The following is a 23,084-nucleotide window of genomic DNA, read 5'->3' as shown; positions in this document are numbered from 1 at the left end:
TGCTGCCTTTAAAAAGTTTCTCTATTTCATAGAGAGTTCTCAAAAGAAATAATACAGACAGCATATAAACATCTAAAAAAATGTTCTACAATCCCTAGCTATCAGGGCAATGCAGACTAAAACTACATTGAGATTCCATCTCACTCCTGTCAGGATGGCTACCATCATGAAAACAAATGACCATAAATGCTGGCGAGAATGCGGAAAACCCTTCTACACTGTGGTGGGAATGCAATCCGGTACAGTTATTGTAGAAATCAGTGTGGAGGTTCCTGAGATAGCTAAAAATAGATTAACCATATGATCCAGCTATACCACTCCTAGGCTTATATCCTAAGGACTCTTCTCACAGATACTTGCTCAACCATGTTTATTGCCAATCTATTCACAATAGCTAGGAAATGGAACCAGCCTAGATGTCCCTCAACTGATAAGTGGATAAAGAAAATATGGCACATTTATATAATGGAGTTCTACTCAGCAGTAAAGAAAAATGAAATGAAATTTGCAGGAAAACGGATGGATATGTCAAGGATTATACTTGGTGAGGTAACAGAAGCCCAGAAAGCCAAATGTCACATTTTCTCTATCATATGTGGATCCTAGCTACAAATGATTGGACTTTTATGTGAGTAGGAATAAAATTCAGTAGCAGAGGCCAGTAAGCTAGAAAGGGGATAGAAAGGGAATAGAAAGGGAGGGGGGATTTAATAGGATGGTATTGTATTGTGTGTGTGTGTGTGTGTGTGTGTATGTATGTATGTATATGTGTGTGTGTATATGTATATATATGTATATATGCGTATATATATATATACACACACATACATACACATATGTATACTGTATGTATATATACATATTGTATATGTTTAAATATATATATGTTATATAGAAGTAGAAGAACAAATTAATTAATGGGGTGAAAAGGCCTAAGTGAGGCTAGGGGAAGAGATTGAGTAAAGGAAAGGTGGAGGGAGGGCTATAAGAGGATATAAATAAGTCATATGGAAACCTACTTTTTTGGAAAATGGGACACTCAGAAGCCAAAGATTGTTACTAGAAAATTTTCAGTGCTAGGGATAGGATACCTTCCAGTGAGTTGTTGGCCAGGGAGGTCACTGATACCCCCAAAACATTACAGGCCATTGCTGAGGCCCTTGGTTTCCCACCAGGAATAGATGGCAAGACCCTATTGCTGAAGACACCACATACTTGGGCTGCAAGGTCACTGAGAACTCCTGCTGGAGCGGAGCTGAAAACCTACTCCATGTAGACCAGCTGACAGAAAGCTGGAAAAAGTCACACTGCATGCAGTTCAGTGGGAGAAAGACAAATCACCAGTGGAGATACTCAACAGTGGACAGTGCCTTAAATGGCCAGCCAGGCCAAATGAGCCAACGGGTGAAAACTGCTACAGATGCCCCAAATAGGCTAAGAATGAAAACAGAACAGCCTTGGAGCAGGAAAGAGGGAGATATTTTGAGTTTATCACTAAAAACTAGTTTGAAGTCTCTAGTCATAGTTGATTGCTTTGCACTATTATCCCTGATAATGTAAACAATATTAAGGTACATTTGTGGTATGACAGAATATTTGGTATTTATTAAAATTATCAATTAACTTCAAAGATATCTGCCAGAGGCTGGGGATGGTTGTGGTTAAAAATGCTTCCTTGCAAAACTTGCTGGCTTGGGCTTGATTTCCCATTACCTATCTAAAGCCAGATGTACCAAAAGTGGCACACGCATCTGGAATTCTTTTGCAGTGGCAAGAGGCCCTGACGCACCCATTCCTGCTGCTTGCAAATAAATATATTTTTAAAAAGCCATCTACCAGAAAAATCAATGCATACTCATAGTACTTAACATTTATACTTAAATATACAACTAATAGTTAAATAATCTTTAAAAAGAAAATTACCTTTCAGAAGATGATTAAGGTCCATTGTGTCATGTACAACTTTTTGTTTAGATCTGTGGTCTAAATTTGACTCTAACACTGATGGCTTAGGAGTAACATTTGGCCCATGCTTTTCTTTCCCTTTTTTGGCTGATTTCAAAGATTTTGAATCATTTTTTAAAACCTCAATATCTTCACATACATCCTGACTCACATTTTCTTGCCTTTTAGCTTTTACTACTTTTTGGTCATATGACGTGCCCAGTTCAAAAGACTGCACAGGGCTGATGTCTGGAGTTGACAAAGGAGTTACATCTGTCACAGTGTCTTCAGATTCTTCAGTATAGACACCAGTTTTTGTTTTAGCATTGGTAGGCTGAGTTCCTATTGATTTTATTCCTGATTTATATTTCTGTTTTGGTGATAAAAGGCTTACTCCAGATTTTTGTTTCCTTGATGAACATGAATCAGCTTTCGGGATGTCAGGTCCCCTATCTGAACAGTCTGAACCTGAACTTAAAGATGTGGAAGACAAAGAGGAGGAGGAGAAACTGATTTTAGAATACTTTTTACTTAAACTTTTTTTAAAGTTATTAGATGGCTTAGCAGACTTGGACCTCACATGATGCTTTCTCCCATCATCACTGCTTTCCTCCCCATCAGTATGGTAATCTTCCTCACATTCTTTGACAATCTTAGGAATTCTACTTGGAATGTGCAAGTGCATTTTCTGTCCTGCAGCAGCATCACATGTTTTTTTTGATCTTGAAGAAGTTCTGGTTTGAGTAGTACTCTCTACAGAGTGTTCCTCTGAAGGAATTTTTGATTTTCTTTCATTTCCTTTCTCCATAAGATAATTTTCCTTTGCTCGCTTTCCAAATTTATTTAGATTTTCTTCATCCTTATCTATTCTCTCCTTAAGCTCATCATTTTGTAACCCTAATTTCAAGTCTAAATTTTCAGCATCCCTATTTATTCTCTCCTTTAGGTCATCATTTTGCTTGTCAAAAAATAAGTTACTTTCACATTTCTTTGCTTCTTCAAAGTCACTGTCAAAAAAAGAATGGTCCACTTCGCCTTCTGATATGTCTCCAAACTGATCCATGATAGCAAGAGTACACCTGAAAAAGAGTAGAACATAACCATCAGACTAATTTCTAACTGCTTTTGATTTTTACACAGAAATTACATAACTTTTTTACCAAGCTGAAAAATGTGGTTAGCATATATCTAGTACCAAATAAACCAATTCAGTGAAGTGATGATGGCTCCAGGTAATATCAAGTTGTACCAATTCTCTGACAAGTAAATAATATAGTTAAGAAAACATCATCATCAAAGTAGGCATATTACAAATATAGGTACCTATGTGAACTATAGGGACATTTCCCTACAGATCCAGGAGAAGTTCCATAATTGCAGAAGAAGTTGGCCCCCTCTTAAAAGACCAAGCAGAGAAAACTCAAAACCTCAAGCCAAAAACCCAAAAGCCACACCACACACAAGCACACTTAGGAACTCCAGATGGAACTCAGGCACTTGTATACCTTTAGACAGGAATTTCAAATCCACCAACCTGTAGGGCTAGACCCTAAGATCCACCCAGTGACACCACCTCCAGTCAGGTGGCTGGAAATCCAAAGTTTTAATAAACTCCTGAATCTATTGGGGGAGCATTTATTCAAGCTACCACATTCCGCCCCACCCCCAATAGATTCAAAACCATATCACACTGCAAATTGTATTCAGTCCAAATTCAAAGATTTCCAGTCTTTACCAACTTAAGATACTTAAGGTAATTCCAAAATCCTAAGTCTCATCTGAGATTTAAGATTGTCTCTTAGCTGTGAGTCCTGTAAAATCAAAGAAGTTATATACCTTTAACATATAACAGCCGAGTAAACATTTTCAGCTGCTATAAGGCACAAAGGAGACTAGAACAATGTGAACTCAACAACCATCAAACTTTTCTGCAGTTCAAATCCGATATCATAACCAGTGAATGAATCTCTGTATTTTCCAATTCTGCCCCCCAGCTGGGCTGAGTAGCTAAGGAAAACTTCCATCCCAGGCCAATAGTGCACTCAATGGTAGCTCTTGCACAATCCTGGTGTATACAAAATATCCTTGGGTCTCCATGCAAACCATGGTCCATCTTCCAAAGGTTCTTCCAGCCTATCAGTCATTACACCCTGCCTCATGACACATCCCAGCAGTGGCTCCTGAAACCGTGGGTGCACTTCTTGACCATGCATTTTTCATGCTTCCAAAACCAATACCAGGTGTGCAGGACACAGCCACATTCTTTTTTTTTTAATTTTTTTTTTGTTCATTTTTTATTTTATTTATTTGAGAGCGACAGACATAGAGAGAAAGACAGATAGAGGGAGAGAGAGAGAATGGGCACGCCAGGGCTTCCAGCCACTACAAATGAACTCCAGATGCGTGCGCCCCCTTGTGCATCTGGCTAACGTGGGACCTGGGGAACTGAGCCTCGAACCGGGGTCCTTAGGCTTCACAGGCAAGTGCTTAACCACTAAGCCATCTCTCCAGCCCAGACAGCCACATTCTTAATTCAGGGATGAACTAAATCTAACCTTAAAGAGCTGGTTCCTTCTCCAGTCAACTCTTTTCCAAAAAAAGCTTGCATTTCTATCAGTCTTTGCTGAGGCATTCTCTCCACTGTTTTAATGTACAGCAGTTGGGCCATCTTAAGATTGCTAATGTGGGACTGGGGAAATGGCTTAGTGGTTAAAGTGCTTGCCTGCAAAACCAAAGGACCTAGGTTCAATTCCCCAGGACTCACGTAAGCCAGATGCACATGGTGGCACTGCAAACAAATGCCAAATGCATGTGCCAACCTTGTGCACCTTGAAAAACAAAAAAACAAAACAAAACAAAAAAAAGTCACACCACACACAAGCATACTTAGGAACTCCAGATGTAACTCAGGAACTTTGCATATCTTTGCACTTGGGAGGTGGAGGAAGGAGAATTGCCCTGCGTTCGAGGCCATTCTGAGACTACATAGTAATTTCCAGGTCAGCCTAGGATAGAGTAAGACCCTACCTCAAAAAAAAACAAATAATAAAATAAAAAGCATTTCTTGCTGGATATGGTGGCACATGCCTTTAATCCCAACACTCAGAAGGCAGAGCAGAAGGACTACCATGAGTTGAGGCCAGCCTGAGACTACATAGTGAATTATAGGTCAGCCTGGGCTAGATCAAAACCCTACCTCAAATAAAAACACACACACAAACTGGGCGTGGTGACGCACACCTTTAATCCCAGCTCTCAGGAAGCAGAGGTAGGAGGATCACTGTGAGTTCCAGGTCACCCTAAAACGACAGAGTTAATCCCAGGTCAGCCTGGACCAGAGTGAGACCCTATCTTGAAAAAACAAAAAACAAACAAAAGCCACACACACACAAATAAATTTTGCCAGCACTACAGAATCTGAGGTAGAAGGATCACTCAGAGTTTGAGGCCAGATTGGATGCATAGTAAATTCCAGATCAGCTATTGCTAGATGGACACCCTGCCACAACTAGCAACACCATCTCTTATCACAGTGGCCAAAGAAGCAATCTGAACTCTAGATCATACTCTCCACCTAAAAATCCCAAGACTTCCTGGAAGACAGCTGTTTTCATCGCTAGCGGCAAAGAAAAACATCCATCAAATCCCAGCCTCTGACTGTTGCCAGAGGCATATTTAAACATGGCCATAATAATGGTAAAGAAACAAAGGATCCAGATGTCCTTGTGACAAAATACCTGGAAAACAACTTAAGGGGGGTGGGTATTTTGGTTCTTGATTTCAGAGGCCTGAGTTCATTACAGTGGAGAAGAACTGTTCATTTCATGGCGGATTTTACCTGGGTGCCTGAGGACTTGCACCCAGGTCATTAGGCTTTGCAAGCAAGCACCTTTAGTCATGGAGCCCCAGATACAGTGTTATTTGAACACAGCCCTACTTAATGGCTTTAGCATTATCTTGGAGAGCTTTTCACACTAAGTGGGTGACACAAGAGAACCTAAGCCACACAAAGAATGAAAAAATGATTTGTTCCTTTTCATTGTAAACCTGACGTCAGCCTGAAAAATGCATATATAGTTAGTATCTATAGTGGAATATAAAGAATATAAACAAAAACTGGGCTGGGTGTGTTAGTACAAGCCTTAATCCTAGCACTAGGGAGGCAGAGGCAGACCCTACCTCAAAAAAAAAAAAAAAAAGCTGGGAAAGGCTGGGACTGGGAAGATTGATAAGCAGTAAAGGCACTTACTTGCAAAGCCTGCTGACTGGCCCAGGTTAAGTTCCCAAACCACATATTTAGCAATTTTAAGGGTGGTAGGGGTGGGACACAAACCCAAAGCAGAAGCAAAAGTGGGTGATGGAGAGCCAGGCGTGGTGGCACATGCCTTTAATCCCAGCACTTGGGAGGCAGAGGTAGGAGAATCGCCCTGAGTTTGAGGCCATCCTGAGAATGCAGAGTGAATTCCAGGTCAGCCTGGACTAGAGGAAAAACCAAAAAAAGAATAAAGGGATAATGGGTCCCAAATCCCTGGATATACTGGATTGAAAACATGCTGGGATGCTGATGTTGGAGAGAATGCACATTAGCAGAAAAGGCTTTCTCACCACTTCCTATGTCTAAATCCTAAAGCCTCTTCACAAGCCATGATTATCAATACCTCTCTGAAATCTTTTTTCCTACTTTACCTGCAATGGGAATCAGAATGTCACCCTAAATATGTCATAATAGCAAAAGGGAAATTTTGAATTGAAGACAACTGAGAGTCAAAACACATACCAAGACTTATTTGACTATAAGTAAACTTTTGAGAAATGAGGACATCTGTCATGCCTCTCTTCAAAACAAGGTTTTTGGCCATGAAAAAAACATTGACACTGAGATGGCTTGGCACAAATAAATCTCTTTCACCAGTTCACCTTCACATTTTCTTTCTCATAATATATATCATCTTTAGGTATAAAAAAATTTTTAAAAAAGTGTTTTTTCCTTTGTCAAGTCTTCACCATCTACTGCTGTTTGCTTAAAATGATCAAGTCTTGTGACTACTGCTTCTTTGGGTCTTTTTTCCTAGGAAGGCTCCCATATCATGTAGGGAAAAATTCCAAGTAAAATTACCTAGCCTTTTGTTACTGTCTTGTGTATTTAATTTCCAAGCCTAGCAGCAGAATCAGAAGATTAAAGTAAAATGTTTGTTTGTTTGAAGAGAAAAAGGGAAGGAAGATATGAAAGTTTGGTGGTTGTTTTCTTTTTAAAGAGAAAGAGAGGGACGACCTAGGGATCCACTCTTAACAAAATGGGAGCTCCTTTCAATCCCCGTGTCTAAAAAAGGACTTTCAATATTTATTAATTTAAAGAATGTTCAGAGCTGGGGAGATGGCTCAGGGGTTAAAGAAACTTGCTTGTAAAGCCTAATGGCCTGGATTCAATTCCCCAGTACCCACATAAAGCCAGATGCACAAAGTGGCACATGTGTCTGAAGTTCGCTTGCAGTGGCTAAAGGCCCTGGCACGCCCAAGCTCTCTAAAACAAGCAATAAATAAATGCTTATCCCACAGGTGTTTGTAGTTCAGAAACTTAAGACGAAGCCCTGGTTTTATTCTCTGCTACCTATGTAAACAGAAAAATCACCGTTGTTTACCTACCTTCCTTGATAATTTTCCTTTTACTGGTTCTTCATACAGCTCGTGAGGGGGTCTTTTGCTCAATATATAGGAAACTTTCAGGTTTAAGTTTACACTCATTTAACAGGAGTTTCTGAAAGGATATGTGATTTAATTTCCCATAGGATTTATCTCCCCTATTCAGCCCTTCTAAAATTTACTTCCAAGTGAGTGGGATGCAGTTTACATGCTAGAATACTGTCTGCATGAGACAGCCAAAATTGTCTCACAACACACTGGGAAAGGATAAACGACAGTTCAGACCTTCTGCTGTTCAATCAAAACAAGTTTCTGCAAGGCTGCCTGCAAGTCACTTGAACACTCAAGTTTAGTTCACGTACGGCCAGCAACAGAAATACTAATGCTTTCTCAGTACGTGTGAAAAAAAAAAAAAAAACTGAAAGAACTGAGGATATAAAAAAATTGTGATTCTTGTTCATGTGACGAGTCCCATCGAAATATAACAGAGCAGCAGCATGAAGATAACAACTGAGCATACAAAAATCTTAACCCAAAGAGAACACCTATATCCCAGAAATTAAATCTTAATCCAGGACCCACTTCCGACCACAGGAGTCAGAAGTAACTCCTTGGTCCTGTGGGTTCAGGTTCAAGCACGCGCAGGGGAGCAGCGGTCAGACCCTTGACCCTGGAGGCCACCTCGTCTCATCAGAGAGCGGACAGCGACCCCATGCCACCTCCTCATACAGGGTAGAGCCTTGGTCGAGGTTACGACCCGCCGCCCTGGGAGCTGACTTGAGGTCAAGGTCCTGGGGGCTGGGGACCCGGACGGGCCCGTCTCCAGCCTCCCGCGCAGGCTAGGTGGTATGTACCCCAGTGCTCGCCGCTGACGGGCTCGGAGAGGGGAAAACGGACCCCGAACCCAGGGAACGGCGTTGCGTGCGTCGCGGACCGGGAGGGAGGGGAGCTCTCGAGACGCTCACCTGGGGGCCGAGGCAGCAACCGCGCCCCGAGCCACGCCGGCCCGGCGTCTGCGGCCTCGCTGGCTCGTACGCATGCGCAGGAACGCCCCGCCTCCCGTGCGGATCTGGCCGTTGTGCGCAAGAGCGAGCGCCCCCAGGCTAGAGCTTCCGGAGGCGGAGCGAGCGAAAGAGAAAAGGGGGCCTCGGAGCAGCTGTAACACGGTGAATGCGCCTGGGCAGGCGCCCAGCGTGTGCCACTGGGAGCCCTTACACCAAGCTGCGGCCCAAGCACCGGAGAGGCGGAAGCCCGGCCGCGACTCCACAGAACTGTGGTGAGAAAACGGTCTAGATCTTCCGGCTGTCCAGGCATTTTCTGTCCTTTCTTCCTCTTCTAAAGACACAGCGGTAGGTACAGATATCTCTGATTATTGCATAGGGAAAGCTGTTTTACTGATCTTGTGATTTTTTTTTTAAATTTTAATTTATTTAACAGAGACCTCTAGCCACTAAACGAACTCCAGATGTATGTGCCACCATGTGCATCCGGCTTATGTGGGACCTGGAGAATCGAACCTGGGTCCTTAGGCGTCCCAGGTAAGCGTGTTAATTACTAAGCCATCTCTCCAGCCCGATCTTGTGATTTATTTTACTCAACTGATGATAAAAATGGAGGACGACTATGTCTTTGTGGTATTATATTTATATCAGCAGGTAAGTTGAAACAAGCCACTTCCATGAGCACTGGCTAACATATTAGAAGGTACGCTTCCCCACTCTCCTCCCAGGCCTCACTGTACCCCAGGCTGACCTAGAACTCACCCTATAGTCCCAGGCTGGCCTCGAACTCACAATAATCCTCTTACTCAGCCTCCTGAGTGCTGGGATTAAAGGCTTGAGCCACCATGCCCAGCTCAGAAAGCCCCTGAGATTTTTACTGGTGAAGGTGTGTTTAAAACCGTCCAAGGAGTGGTCTCTACAGAATCTATTGAGTGTTTTCATTTCTTCTGGTTGAACTCTTAGGCATATTGTAGGTATACCCCAACATGTCCACCGTCTAGTCCCTAAAGTACAAGAATATATGTTACCTTAACATGGCAAAGGGAACTTAGCTTCTGTGATTAAATATCAAAACAAGAAGATAAACCTGAGTTGTCCAGTGATAAAAGAGGCATAAAATTTTAAATTCTATGGTACATCAATATATCAAATTACATCAGTTGGAGTGAAGTAAGAAAAAGTCAGTAAACCAAGGAATGCAGGTAGCCTGGTGAAACCACTGAAAGAACTCACACCTGCCTTGATTTTAGACTTCTGATCTCCACAACCATAATCCAGTAAATTTAGTTGTCTTATACTTTTAAGAACATAGCAATTTCTTTGACAACAAAACACTTAACACATTAGCCATTCTCAAAAAGTATTAGATAGTACAAAGAAAGGAAGCACAGACAACATTATATCCTAGGGAATACCAATATTCATTTGATTATTGCTGTTACACAAACAGGAAAGATCTTGATTCATAGTTTCAGTCTTTCATGGCAGAGCACAGCAGTTCACATAATAGCCATGCCAGGAAGTAGACACACTAAGAGACCAGGGACGATAGAGCCCCAAGGACACACCTCTGACCTACTTTCTCCATATGATGGTTTCAATGTGAAATGTCCCCCATAGCCTTTGTATTTGTGATTAAGGCTCATGCTTAATCCCTTGCTTGTGGAGTCTTTGGGATGTGGAGCCTTGCTGGAGGAGATAAGTCCCTGAGGGCAGGCCTTGGAGTGTTACAGTCCAGCCTCATTTTCTATAGTAAGCCTCTTCAGCTGATGATAAGAATGGGGGGGGTCTAGCTGTCTGCTTCTACAATGCTTTCCCCACCATAAGGAAACTTCCTCTTGGAACTGTAAGCGAAAATAAACCCTTTCCTTCCCATGAGCTGCCTCTGGTTGGGTGTTTTGTCATAGCAATGAGAAGGTAATTACTGCACTCCCATCTAGGTTCCATTTCTTCCCTTTCACCATCTCCCAATAATGTCATATTTTTAATACATCAGATTAACCCATTGATTAGTCACAGGCCATATGCTCTAATTTTCTCTGGAAATGCCACCACAAACAAAGCCAGAGGTGTACTTCACTAAGTCTTTAGATGGTTCTTTTTTAACATTTATATGCTGGAGAGAGAGAGAATGGGTGCATCAGGGCCTCTAAGCCACTGCAAACAAACTCCAGATGCATACACCACTTTGTGTATCTGGCTTTACATGCTACTGGGGAATCAAACCCAGGCCACTGTGCTTTGCAATCAGAATCACCTTTACCTGCTGAGCCATCTTTCAAGCCCTCTTAATCCAGTAGATGTTCAAAATTAATCATAACTAGTAAGGAACTTGATGTTTCTTGATCTTAGTTCCCAGAGGTACAGAACAATAATTTTTAAAACTTCTGTTGGCTAAAAGTTTTCATTTAAATCTACTTAGCATTATTGTGACACTAATTCCTAAGGTTATTCGCCTTGAGGTAATTTTATTATACGACATTTCTCCAAAGAAAATATACAAGGCAGATCGTTGGCCTTGCGATCTGTAGCGTACATGGGCTTGGCAACGGCAAAGTGAATTAAAGATGGGTGATGTGCCACACTGTGGAAAAGGGAGGCAAGTACAAGACTGGACCAAATCTCCAAGGTCTGTTTGGACAGAAGACCAGTCAGGCTGCTGGATTCTCTTACACAGACGCCAACAAAAACAGAGGCATCACCTGGGGAGAAGACACACTGATGGAATATCTGGAAAATCCCAAAAAGTACATCCCTGGAACAAAAATGATCTTCGCTGGCCGGGCATGGTGGTGCATGCCTTTCATCCCAGCACTCGGGAGGCAGAGGTAGGAGGATTGCCCTGAGTTTGAGGCTAGTTTTGAGGGTAGCCCTGAGACTCCTTAGTGAATTCCAGGTCAGCCTGGGTTAGAGTGAGACCCTACCTCGAAAAAAAAAGATCTTCGCTGGCATCAAGAAGAAAGGAGAAAGGGCAGACCTAATAGCTTATCTTTAAAAAGCTATTAATGAGTAATGGTCACTGCCTTATTATAAAACAAATGTCTCATGGCTTTTAATGTGTGCCATAATTTTGCTGATTTCATATACCACAATTCAGATCATGAATGACTAAGAGTATTTTTGTTGGAGAGTCCTTATTTAAGTAAAATTGTCTTGCAGTAAAGAGAATATGATCTTTTTAAAAATAGGGGCTGGAGAGATGTCTTAGCGGTTAAGCGCTTGCCTGTGAAGCCTAAGGACCTGGTTCAAGGCTCGACTCTCAGGGACCCACATTAGCCAGATGTACAAGGGGGCGCACACATCTGGAATTCGTTTACAGTGGCTGGAGGCCCTGCTGCGCCCATTCTCTCTCTCCCCCTCTACCACTCTGTATGTCACTCTTAAATAAATAAATAAAAATTTAAAAAATTAAAAATAAAAATAGTGTTCTGAAGCCAGGCGTGGTGGCGTATGCCTTTAATCCTAGCACTCAGGAGGCAGGGGTAGGAAGATTGCCATGAGTTCAAGGCCACCCCGAGACTATGTAGTTAATTCCAGGTCAGTCTGGGCCAGAGTGAGACCGTACCTTGAAAAAAAAAATCGATTCTGATTCAGTAAATACTATAACTACTTTCCCTTTTAAAGATATGATTGACTTACTTCACTGTTCAACTTTTCACAAAGATGGGAAACACCACCTCAGAAACTATATGATTGGTTTTATCTTTAGATTTCTACAAGTAGTTACATGAATATGTTTGAACACTGGGAAAAAGTCTCTTCAAGTAAGATTCACCTGTTTCAACTGGTATGCAGTACTCCATTACAGACAAGGGTTAAAGAAAAAGACACAATAGTCTTGACTATGTCAACTCAATTAGAATTCCTTGCATCTAAGGATGCTGCCTTTTATTTATTACAGGCATTTTAGTGTGGTTCGTCTAGAATATAAAATAAGGAGTATTTAACACCATAAAAAAATATACAAATGGCCAATAGTACAAGAAAAGAAAGCAATCATTAAGAAAATGCCAATCAAAATCACATTGAGGACTGGAGAGATGGCTTAGCAGTTAAGCACTTCCTGTGAAGCATAAGGACCCCCGGTTAGAGGGTCTATTCCCCAGGACCCACATAAGCCAGATGCACAAGGTGGCACATGCATCTGGAGTTTGTTTGCAGTGGCTGGAGCGCCCATTCTCTCTCTCTCTATCTATCTATCTCTTTGTTGCTCTCAAATAAATAAAAATAAACAAAAAAATTTTAGGCACATTAAAATAACTGTCACCCCTATCAGTATGGCTGCTATTTTAATCCTTCCTAAAATAAACAAAATAGCAAGACTTGTCAAAGATGTATACATGGTGGGTGTATAAAATAACCATTGTGGGAAAAGATGTGGCATTTCCTTGAAAAACAGAATTTACGAGCCAGCAATCCCGTATCAGGATAAATGCCCAAAGAATAAAAAGCAACATTTAAAGACATTTGTACACCTATATTGTTTTTTAAAATTAATTAATTTATATTTTTTTCTTTTCACAATTTTTATTAACATTTTCCATGATTACAAAAAATATCCCATGTTAATGCCCTCCCTGCCCCCCATCCGCACTTTCCCCTCTGAAATTCCATTCTCCATCATATTACCTCCCCATCTCAATCATTGTACTTACATATATACAATACCAACCTATTAAGTACCCTCCTCCCTTCCTTTCTCTTCCCTTTATATCTCCTTTTTAACTTACTGGCCTCTGCTACTAAATATTTTCCTTCTCACGCAGAAGCCCAATCACCTGTAGCTAGGATCCACATATGAGGGAGAACATGTGGCGCTTGGCTTTCTGGGCCTGGGTTACCACACTTAGTATAATCCTTTCCAGATCCATCCATTTTTCTGCAAATTTCATAACTTCATTTTTCTTTACTGCTAAATAGAACTCCATTGTATAAATGTGCCACATCTTCATTATCCACTCATCAGTTGAGGGACATCTAGGCTGGTTCCATTTCCCAGCTATTATAAATTGAGCAGCAATAAAACATGGTTGAGCATGTACTTCTAAGGATATGAGTTGAATCCTTAGGATATATGCCTAGGAGTGCTGTAGCTGGGTCATATGTGTACACCTATATTCTTGACAGCATTATTCACAACAGTCAAAATATATGAACAACTCGTGTATTTCAACAGATGAATAAAATGTGTGTACTTATTTACATACAATGGAATATTATTCAGTCATGAAAGGAACAAAATGGTTATGCCGTAACACCAATGAACTTTAAAGTTGCTATATATGCTGAATTAAATGAGCTAGACAGAAAATGGCAAACTTGTATGAGGTGTCTTAAGATATTGAAATGCAAGAAGATAAGATGATAGTTCCCAGGGGTTGAAGGGAGGAGGAAATGAGAAATTGTTCAATGGATGCAGACTTTTTTTTTTTTTTTTTTTTTGAGAGCAACAGAGAGAGAATGGATGTGCCAGGGCTTCCAGCCACTGCAAATGAACTCCAGACACATGCGCCCCCTTGGGCATCTATCTGGCTTACGTGGGTCCTGGGGAGTTGCGCCTCCTACAGGGGTTCTTAGCCGCTAAGCCATCTCTCCAGCCGGGATGCAGAGTTTTGCATGGTTTGGTTGGTAAAATGTTCTGGATACAGATAGTGGAGGTAGTTACACAACATGGATGCACTTAATGCTGCTGAATTGTGTATGTAAAGATGGCTGAGACGATAAATTTCACATTGTGTATCTTTTACCATAAAAATAAAATTTTTCATTCTTACTACAGACCTTTTGGAAGTTATGAATTTGTTAATTGGCTCAGCCTTGGTGTCTTTGTCATTTAGGTGTCTTTGATAAAGTAGGCTATGTGGCTTTAGTACAACAGATGCTTCTTACAATTCTAGAGGCAGGGAATTCTGAACTGAGCTTTTATTCTCCATTACTTGAAAGTATTAGTGTCAATAAAGTTAAATTCTATGGCTAGAATCCAAGTTCCTGGCTGGCCTTCTTGATATTGCCGTTCTTAAGATCTCCTCTGTCGCCTAAAGAGATGGGAACTGATTATGAAGATAGCAATACCAGTGGGAACTTCAACACAATTATCAGTGATAAATCCTTCTTCATCATTCATTTGAATTGTATGTGCCATTCCAAGAAAATTTATTATGAAGATTTGGAATGAATATATGAGTGAACACTTTTTTAAAATTTATTTTTATTTTTATTTATTTATTTTGACAGTGACAGAGAGAGAAAGAGGCAGAGAGAGAAGAGAGAGAGAAAGAATGGGCACTCCAGGGCCTCCAGCCACTGCAAACGAACTCCAGACACGTGCACCCCCTTGTGCATCAGGCTAATGTGGGTCCTGGGGAATCGGGCCTCAAACCGGGGTCCTTAGGCTTCACAGGCAAGCACCTAACCGCTAAGCCAACTCTCCAGCCCTGGACACTTTTATATATACTGATGTTGTAGTTAACCATCTTTTTAACAGGACAAACAGCTGTCCAGAAACAGTTTATGAGAGGAAAGGATTTATTTCAGGCTTACAATTTCCAGGGGAAGCTTCATCATGACAGAAGAAACTGGCTCACTTTATCAGATATCCAAAGCAGAGAGACAACAGCCAGCACCAGTAAGCAGGAATTGACTCTGAACACACATCTTGGAGTGGACTCAAGATCCATCTCTGGTGACACATTCCTCCAGCAGGGCTCCACCTTCTAAAGATTAAGTATGAGACTTAATCAGAAATACCTGAGGGGGCCCAGTATGGTGGCACACACCTTTAAACCCAGCACTTGGGACACAGAGGTAGGAGGATTGCCATGAGTTCAAGGCCACCCTGAGGAAATCCTACCTTGAAAAAAACAAGAACAACAAAAATGAAAACAAAAAACTGAATGGGCTAGAGAGATGGATTAGTGGTTAAGGTTCTTGTCTGCAAAGCCAAGGGACCCAGGTTCAGTTCCCTAGAACCCACATAAGCCAGATGCACAAGGTGGTACATGCGTGTGGAGTTTGTTTGCAGTGGCTAAAGGTCCTGGCACACCCAGTCTCTCTCTCAAATAAAATATTTTTTAAAACCCAAATTATACCTGCGGCTATGGAAACATTACATTCAAACCACTATAACTAATGTCTTCTCTTTTGAATAATAACCTCTTGGTTAATAATTTCAAATAATAGGTTCTTCATGTAAATCTTGCATTTTTCCTATGTTGTGAGGTACAATAATATTTATTCACAGATGAAATGATTTCTTACATTAAAAACAATATAGTCAGTATCCAAAAATACATTTTTTATTTTGAGGCAGGGTCTCATTCTGGCCTAGGCTGACCTGGAATTCACTACATAGTCACAGGGTGGCCTTGAACTCATGGCGATCCTCTTACCTCTGTCTCCCGAGTGCTGGGATTAAAGACATGCGCCACCACACCCAGCCAAAAATACATTTTAATGCTTACTTTTCTTATATGTTCATTGGAAAGCAGAATACAAATCTATTTACTGCAAGTCATAGAAGTTTTAAGGTAATGGGATTTTTCATGAAAGCGTTATGAGGTGAATTCCTAGGCTTTGGCCTTTAAATACAGAACTCACCATAGCCCAGGCTGACCTGTAATTCACTCTGTAGTCTCAGTGTGGCCTCAAACTCATGGCAATCCTCCTGCCTCCCAAGTGCTAGGATTAAAGGTGTGAGTCACCATGCCTGGCTTTAAATATTTTTTGAAAAAATTTTTAAAAATTTATTCATTTGATAGAGAAAGAGGGAGAGAGAGAATGGGTGTGCCAGGGGCTCCAGCCACTGCAAATGAACTCTAGATGGTCCTTGTGCATCTAGCTAAAGTGGGTCCTAGGAAATCTAACCTGGGTCTTTTGGCTCTGCAGACAAGCTCCTTAACTGCTAAGCCATCTCTCCAACCCAACCTTTAAATGTTTTTTGATAGCCTTTATTTCTCATGCTTCCTTTCTTGTTTCCATTCTTTTTTCTATTTTTAAAAATATTTTATTTATTTGAGAGAGGAAAGAGTACTTAAGAGAGAGAGAGAGGCAGAAAGAGAATACAGCCACTGCTAACAAACACCAGATACATGCACCAGCTTGTGCATCTGGTTAATGTGGGTACTGGGGAATTGAACCTGGGTCCTTAGGCTTCATAGGCAAGTGCCTTAACTGCTAAGCCATCTCCCCAGCCCCTCCATTTTTTTTAAGTATTTTGTTTATTTATTTGAGGGAGAGGAGGGATAGAAAAAGGCAGATGACAGAAAGACAGAGGAAGATTGCGAGCATACCAGGGCCTCCAGCCACTGCAAAAGAACTCCAAATGAATGTGCCACCATGTGTATCTGGCTTAAGGAGGGTACTGAACCTGGATCCTTTGGCTTTGCCGGCAAGCACCTTAACTACTAAGCCATCTCTCCAGCCCTTGCTTCCATTCTTGATTTGCCTTCTATACCCATCTCTTTAGAATCATTAATCTTTTTCAGAATTCCTTATTCCTATTATTCAAAGCTACATCTGTTACTGTAATTGTATTTATTGAGTCTATAATCTACATCTCAGTAAGCATCGTCTAATAATACCAGCTGAGACCGTGATAGAAGAGACAAATACGGATTCAAAAATATTTGGACCACTGTCTTTTGTTAGAGTAACGAGTAACAGCATTTGTACCGAGTAGTTGCAATAAAAGCACAGAACTGAAGCCAAATCTTTTGTGGCAGCTGTGGACACCCTCTGGCACCAAGCGGACTTTTCTCGGTCTTTCTGTAAGTAGGAATCGCAGGCTTCATTTACTCCACGTTTGTCTGATTCCTTACCCAAGGCTGCTTCAGGGTCAGAAGAGGAGGTTGTAAGAAACAAGTGTGAATCAGGAACGGGACTCGTTTAGCAGCGTGAAAGCAGGGTAGGAATTTCGAGGGGGTAGCGTGCTAGCAAGTTAGTGGTAGGTGTGAGCGGAGGACGGGAATGGAGGGATCACCTGAGCTAGAGAATTACACAGGCTTCAGATACCCGCAGCAAAAATTTCCATCTACACAGAGAGTGAGGTTGGCGAGGGGGGGGGGAGCGCGGGAAAGAGCAGGGCTCGCTGCGATTGGTCGCGCCCTTCGGGGGCTGCGCCGGCAGGACCCCGCCCATGCCGAGGGTGGGCTGCAGCCCGGCCCCTCCCCGCTGTCAGTAAGGCCGCAGTGATTCCCCGCCCCCCGCGTCCGGGAGCGCGGGCTCGCTCGGGTTGGCGCTCAAGCTATTACCTGGGCGCGTCCCGCCCGGCCGCTGCTGGGCCCGGCCCAGGGGACGGCGTCGCGGGGTCGCTGGGAGGGGCTCGGCGGCGCGTGGGTTGGAGCGGTCCCCGCGGAGGGCTGTCGGCGAGGGCATGAGCGCGGGCTGCCCGAGCCTCCCGAGCGGCGGCGGGAGCGGCGAGACGAGCAGGCACCGCGCCGAGGCGCAGCAAGGCGGGAGATGTGCCTGTCCTTAGCCGCGCAAGCAGCAGCATGCACCCCGATGCCACCGACAGAAGCGGCGCCCGCCTCACCGCCGGCGGCCGGCCGGTCCCGGGCTCCGCGGGTGAGCGGCGGCCGGAGCCCCGGGGGAGCGTGGGGGCGGCGGCGCCTGGGGTCCCGAGCGGCGGAGGCTGGCGGGGGCCCGTGGCTGTGGCCGTCCTCGCCGCCGTGGCCCTCTCCTTCCTGGAGCCCGGCTTCGCGCCGGCGGTCGGAGGCGCGGGCCCGGGCGCCGTCCTGCTCCGCCTCAGCCTGTACCTGAGCTGCGCCGCCGCCGCCGGGCTGCTGGGGACTCTGCTGGCGCTCGTCCGCCGCAGCCCGCGCGCCCCGCCGCCCGACTTCGCCGCCGCCTGGAGCCGGGTGGCCCCGGCCGTCCGCTGCCGGCTCGGGGTGAGTACCGGTCTCGGCCGCCCCGCGTGCCCGCGGCTTCCCTTGGTCGGCCCTCCCTCGGCTTCCGGCGCGAGCCGAGCGTCCTCGACCCCGCGGGGCCCTGTGCGGCGCCGTCCCCGAAAGGGCGCGGGGCCCTGGGTCGCTCGAGGCGGGCGCGGGCTACTCTGGCCCGTTCCGCGGCACCAGTCTCGGTGGCTCCTCATCCCCTTCCCAGTCCGCCTCGGTCGCTGGTAGTCAAGCCAGGTCTTCGGTGTCGCAGATCGGGTGGGTTAGTTCCTGAGCCAGAGTAGTCTCGCGTCGGCGCGGCGCCGGCAGCGCTGCCCAGCTGTTTGTTTCTTCGGCCCGTATTCGGTGTCGGAGAACTTTGTGCCCATTTTCAGATGAGGAAACTTGGTTAGGTCACACAACCGGAACCCACTCACACCCGGTGCTTGTATACGTCCTCCCCTAGGGCCCTGCCTTCCATCATGTTGGTGAGTAGTAGTGCACCCCGGCTGGTGTCTGATCTATTAAGAGGGCCTCAGACGCTGTAGTTTGCAAAATAGGGGAGGCTGTCCTTCAGCGAGGTATGCGACTTTAGGGCTGTGGGAGGGGAATCTTTTTTTTAAATTTTAAGTGAGCTTTTTCTCCCCATGAAAACACTCTTTACCTACATTATCTCTTCCTTGTAACAACCTTTTAAAAGAACCTTCATTTTATTGTAGCTTGTCTTCAAACTGCAAGTGCTCAAGGGGAGCAGGGGCCCAGGGGGATGGCAGATGCTCGGGTTCATAAAAATGTTAGTTGAGTGACCATTCTGCCTAAGGTTTGTAATTGTTTATGAAATGAACTGTTTACTCCTTTATGAAAAAGCATTCCACTCTTCCATTGACTCTTCCCAGAGCCTGTGTTCAGCATGGCTGGTGAGATGACTGAGGCAGGTAGGCATCCTTATCAGTAGGTTGGTGAGTCTGGGTATTAAGGAATACAAAAATTTACCAAGTAGTCTCAAAAAATTAGCAGTGTTTTATTTCTTTTAAAAACCTTCACGTACGGGGATGGAGAGATGACTTAGCAGTTAAGGTACTTGCCTGCAAAGCCATAGGACTCAGATTTTATTCCCCAGGAGCCATGTAAGTCAGATGCATAAGGTACTGCATGTGTCTGGAGTTCATTTGTAGTGACTGGATGCCCTGGTATGCCTATCTTCTCTCTTCCCCTCTCTCTGCTTCTCTCTCTCTCTCTCTGTGTGTGTGTGTGTATGTGTGTGTGTCACACGCAAATAAATAAATAGAAAGATTTAAAGGAAAAAAAATACTTTCACTTACCTGTCCGTTTTTCATTTTCTAATTTAGGAAGAATTGGTGACTAGATGTGTTCCTTCTTTTCTTTCTTTCTTTCTTTTTTTGTACTTTTTCTAATTTGAAGAATCCCAAGGTCCTTACCAGATTGTTTATGGACATATAAAACATGTTCCAGTTCTTGATTTTTTTTTATAAGAACCTATACTTCATCGAATAATATTTATCAAGCATCTTTTATTTATTTATTTATTTTGGTTTTTCGAGGTAGGGGCTCACTAGCCCTGACTGACCTGGATCTCACTCTAGTGCTAGGCTGGCCTAGAACTCAGCAATTCTATCCCTGCCTCCTAAGTGTTGGGATTAAAGGTATGTGCCACCACACCTGGCTAAAAGCATCTTTTATAAACTAGGTCTTACAGTATTCTGGAAGCTAGATTGAATCAACAAGACACCCCCACAAATCCTGTTCTCTGAAGATAATACTTCTGTGGGGGACCAGGCAATAAAGAAATAACCTTTAGTGGGTTGGAGAGATGGCTTAGTGGTTAAAGCACTTGCCTGCAAAGCCAAAGGACCCAGGTTCAATTCCCCAGGGCCCACATAAGCCAGATGCACAAGGTGGTGCATGTGTCTGGAGATTGCAGTGACTGAAGGCTGTGGTGCATCCATTCTCTCTGTCTCTCTGCTTCTGCCTCTTTATCTCTTTCAAATAAACAAATAATAAAATATATGTAAAAAGAGAGTTAAATGATTGAAAGTGAATACTATCTGGAAGAAGGAAATTAAATGGTGAGGTCAGGGTCAAATGATGTTGCCATCCAACTCACAGGGCCTGTAGCCTCATTCACCAGTCATCGTTCCTTTTCCTGCAAGGTACATGCCTTCAAGTATCCAGGCACACTTGATGGATTTGTATATTTGGACTATCACCTATAAAGAAGGTTTTGTAGAAAAATTAGAAAAAGTGTACTTGAAGCCAGGCGTGGTGGCGCACGCCTTTAATCCCAGCACTCGGGAGGCAGAGGTAGGAGGATTGCCGTGAGTTCGAGGCCACCCTGAGACTACATAGTGAATTCCAGGTCAGCCTGAGCCAGAGTGAGACCCTGCCTCGAAAAACCAAAAAAAAAAAAAAGAAAAAGTGTACTTGAAAAAATGACAGAAAAAAAAAAAGCACCATGCATAATCTTATCTATATGCCAGAAGAGTTCAGATTGATGGAAAAGTTGAATTTTCTCTTGAGAAAAGGGATTATTGGTTATCCTTTTTTATCTTGGATTTCTATAATAGCTTTGTAAAAAAATTATTTATTTGCAAGGGGCAGGGGAAGAGAGAGAGAGAGAGAATATAAATGACAAATAATGAGAAGGAGAATGAATGGCTAGCCACTCCAGATGCCTGCATCACTTTGTGCACCTGGTTTTACATGGGTACTGGGGAAATGAACCCAGACCTGAAGGCTTGGCAAGCAAGTGCTTTTGACCTCTGAGCCATCTCTCCAGCCCTTAAAATAGCTTTAAATAAGAAAATCATAGATGGGTATGGTGGTGCATGCCTTTAATTCCGTAATTCCAGTACTCTGGAGGCAGAGGTACAGAGATCACTGTGAGTTCTAGGACAGCCTGAGACTACATAGTGAATTCCAGGTCAGTCTGGGTTAGAGCAAGAGCCTACCTCGAAAAACTTAAAAAAAAAAAAATTAGGACATTGTTTTCTACGTTATATATATAATACTTAAAATTGAAATGTATAGTATTCACGTGAAATTCTCTTTTCCTCATGGTACTGGTGCTATTTATTCAAACCGGTAGTTTGGTGTATTTGTGGTGATTAGCTTCCCCCGACCGTTTTTTAATTTTTTTCCCAAGGTAGGGTCTTGCTATAGCCCAGGCTGACCTGGAATTCATTATGTAGTCTCAGGGTAGTCTTGTACTCACGGTGATTCTCCTACTTCTGCCTCCTGAGTGCTAAGATTAAAGATTAAAGGTATGGGTCACCATGCCTGGCTGTTTTGTTTTTTTTTTTTTTAATGTTCTCTTTATGAATGGAAGGCTCAGAAATACAAACATGTGGTGTAGTATAAGATATCTCTCAGTTCTGTGGCGGTAGAAGTTAGACCACATATGTGGAGGGGGAGGCTATGTACCAAATGGAGCTTGGTAGGATAACAGTGACTACTACAGAAATTTGGATTCAGCATAAAAAAATCTTTATTCATACATAGTACATTTTGAATTTTTTATTCTCTGAATTAAACATGGTAGAAACTGGGCTTTTTTTTTTTTTTTTTTTTTTTTTTCTTCTTTCAAGGTAGGGTCTTGCTGTAGCCCATACTAACCTGGGATTCACTATGGAGTCTTAGTCTGGCCTCAAACTCAAAGTGATCCTCCTGAATGCTGGGGTTAAAGGCATGTACCACCACACCCAGCTGGGCTCATTTTTTATGTCCATCCTTCTTTCCTTCCTTTTTTGTTCCTATTGGTTTCTCTCTATAGAGGAAAATGCTTACACTGTTAAAACCAGACAACTAGAGGGACCTAAACTTCAAAGGGTAAAAGTATTTTTAGGTCTAGAACTTTTTTTCTTTTTTAATTTCAAGCTTGCTAAATAGCTCTAGACTGGCCTTGGTCTCTCCATCCTCCTGCCTCAACCTCTTTTTTTTTTTTTAATTTTTTATTTATTTATTTGAGAGCGACAGACACAGAGAGAAAGACAGATAGAAGGAGAGAGAGAGAATGGGTGCTCCAGGGCTTCCAGCCTCTGCAAAGGAACTCCAGATGCGTGCGCCCCCTTGTGCATCTGGCTAACGTGGGACCTGGGGAACCGAGCCTCGAACCGGGGTCCTTAGGCTTCACAGGCAAGCGCTTAACCGCTAAGCCATCTCTCCAGCCCCTGCCTCAACCTCTTGAGTGCTGGGATAATAGTTTTCACCACTGTGTCTGACTTGGCAGTGTTTTTAATGCTTATGAATGCTTCATGGTGTAGTTGTCATAAGGATAGGGTGTATGACACTTTTTGTTATCCCTTGTACCTATCAGGGGTGAAAGGCTCTTCCCAAGTGTTTGCTGATGGTAATTAGGAAAATGAGGTCTGTTTGTGGTCACTAAACTCATGCTTTTGCTCTCCAATTAACCTAGTATCTACTGGGCATCTCATATGTGCATAACTTTTGAATTTACCATCACTGATAAAGGTAGTTTTCATCCCAGATAGAAATTACATTCCAAATGTCCAGTGGTATTTTTAGGAACTAGAGAAGCTCCCATGTAAGATGGGGAAGGTTGACGGAAGTTTCCATAGTTGATATCTGGGTTCTACTTTAGAAGAACTTTTTT

The 23,084-nt window shown here is 43.1% G+C and overlaps 2 protein-coding genes and 1 long non-coding RNA gene across 6 annotated transcripts in view; 2 read left to right on the top strand and 1 right to left on the bottom strand.

Annotated features, from left to right (window-relative positions):
• Positions 1-8,617, bottom strand: part of Cfap97 (cilia and flagella associated protein 97) — a 37,339-nt gene extending 28,722 nt beyond the window's left edge. The window contains exons 1-3 of one of the 3 annotated variants that reach the window (XM_045137419.1): positions 8,550-8,589; positions 7,588-7,699; positions 1,924-3,023 (exon numbers count right to left, since the gene is read on the bottom strand). In XM_045137419.1, the coding sequence (XP_044993354.1) occupies positions 1,924-3,007 (1,084 nt within the window). In that variant the 5' untranslated portion in view covers positions 3,008-3,023; positions 7,588-7,699; positions 8,550-8,589. Of the gene's footprint in view, positions 1-1,923; positions 3,024-7,587; positions 7,943-8,549 lie in introns of those variants that run through there. The other 2 variants (XM_045137409.1, XM_045137398.1) reach the window with 2 other exon arrangements.
• Positions 8,618-9,060: 443 nt separating this feature from the next.
• On the top strand, positions 9,061-14,326 carry LOC123453642. Of its 2 annotated transcripts, none has more exons than XR_006632904.1 (3): positions 9,061-9,122; positions 11,078-11,413; positions 14,039-14,326. It is a non-coding gene; the product is annotated as an uncharacterized LOC123453642 (long non-coding RNA). The 2 variants fall into 2 exon arrangements; XR_006632903.1 differs by lacking the exon at positions 14,039-14,326 and adding an exon at positions 11,774-11,828.
• Positions 14,327-18,451: 4,125 nt separating this feature from the next.
• The window catches only part of Snx25 (sorting nexin 25), a 117,033-nt gene continuing 112,400 nt past the window's right edge, over positions 18,452-23,084 (top strand). Inside the window, exon 1 of the mRNA XM_045133509.1 lies at positions 18,452-18,469. The gene's annotated coding sequence lies outside the window, so the exon portion shown is untranslated. The remainder of the gene's footprint in view (positions 18,470-23,084) is intronic.

The sequence above is a fragment of the Jaculus jaculus genome, chromosome 1 (genome assembly GCF_020740685.1).
Source record: "Jaculus jaculus isolate mJacJac1 chromosome 1, mJacJac1.mat.Y.cur, whole genome shotgun sequence".
Lineage (NCBI taxonomy): Eukaryota > Metazoa > Chordata > Mammalia > Rodentia > Dipodidae > Jaculus > Jaculus jaculus.
This window is presented reverse-complemented; position numbering and strand designations above follow the sequence as displayed.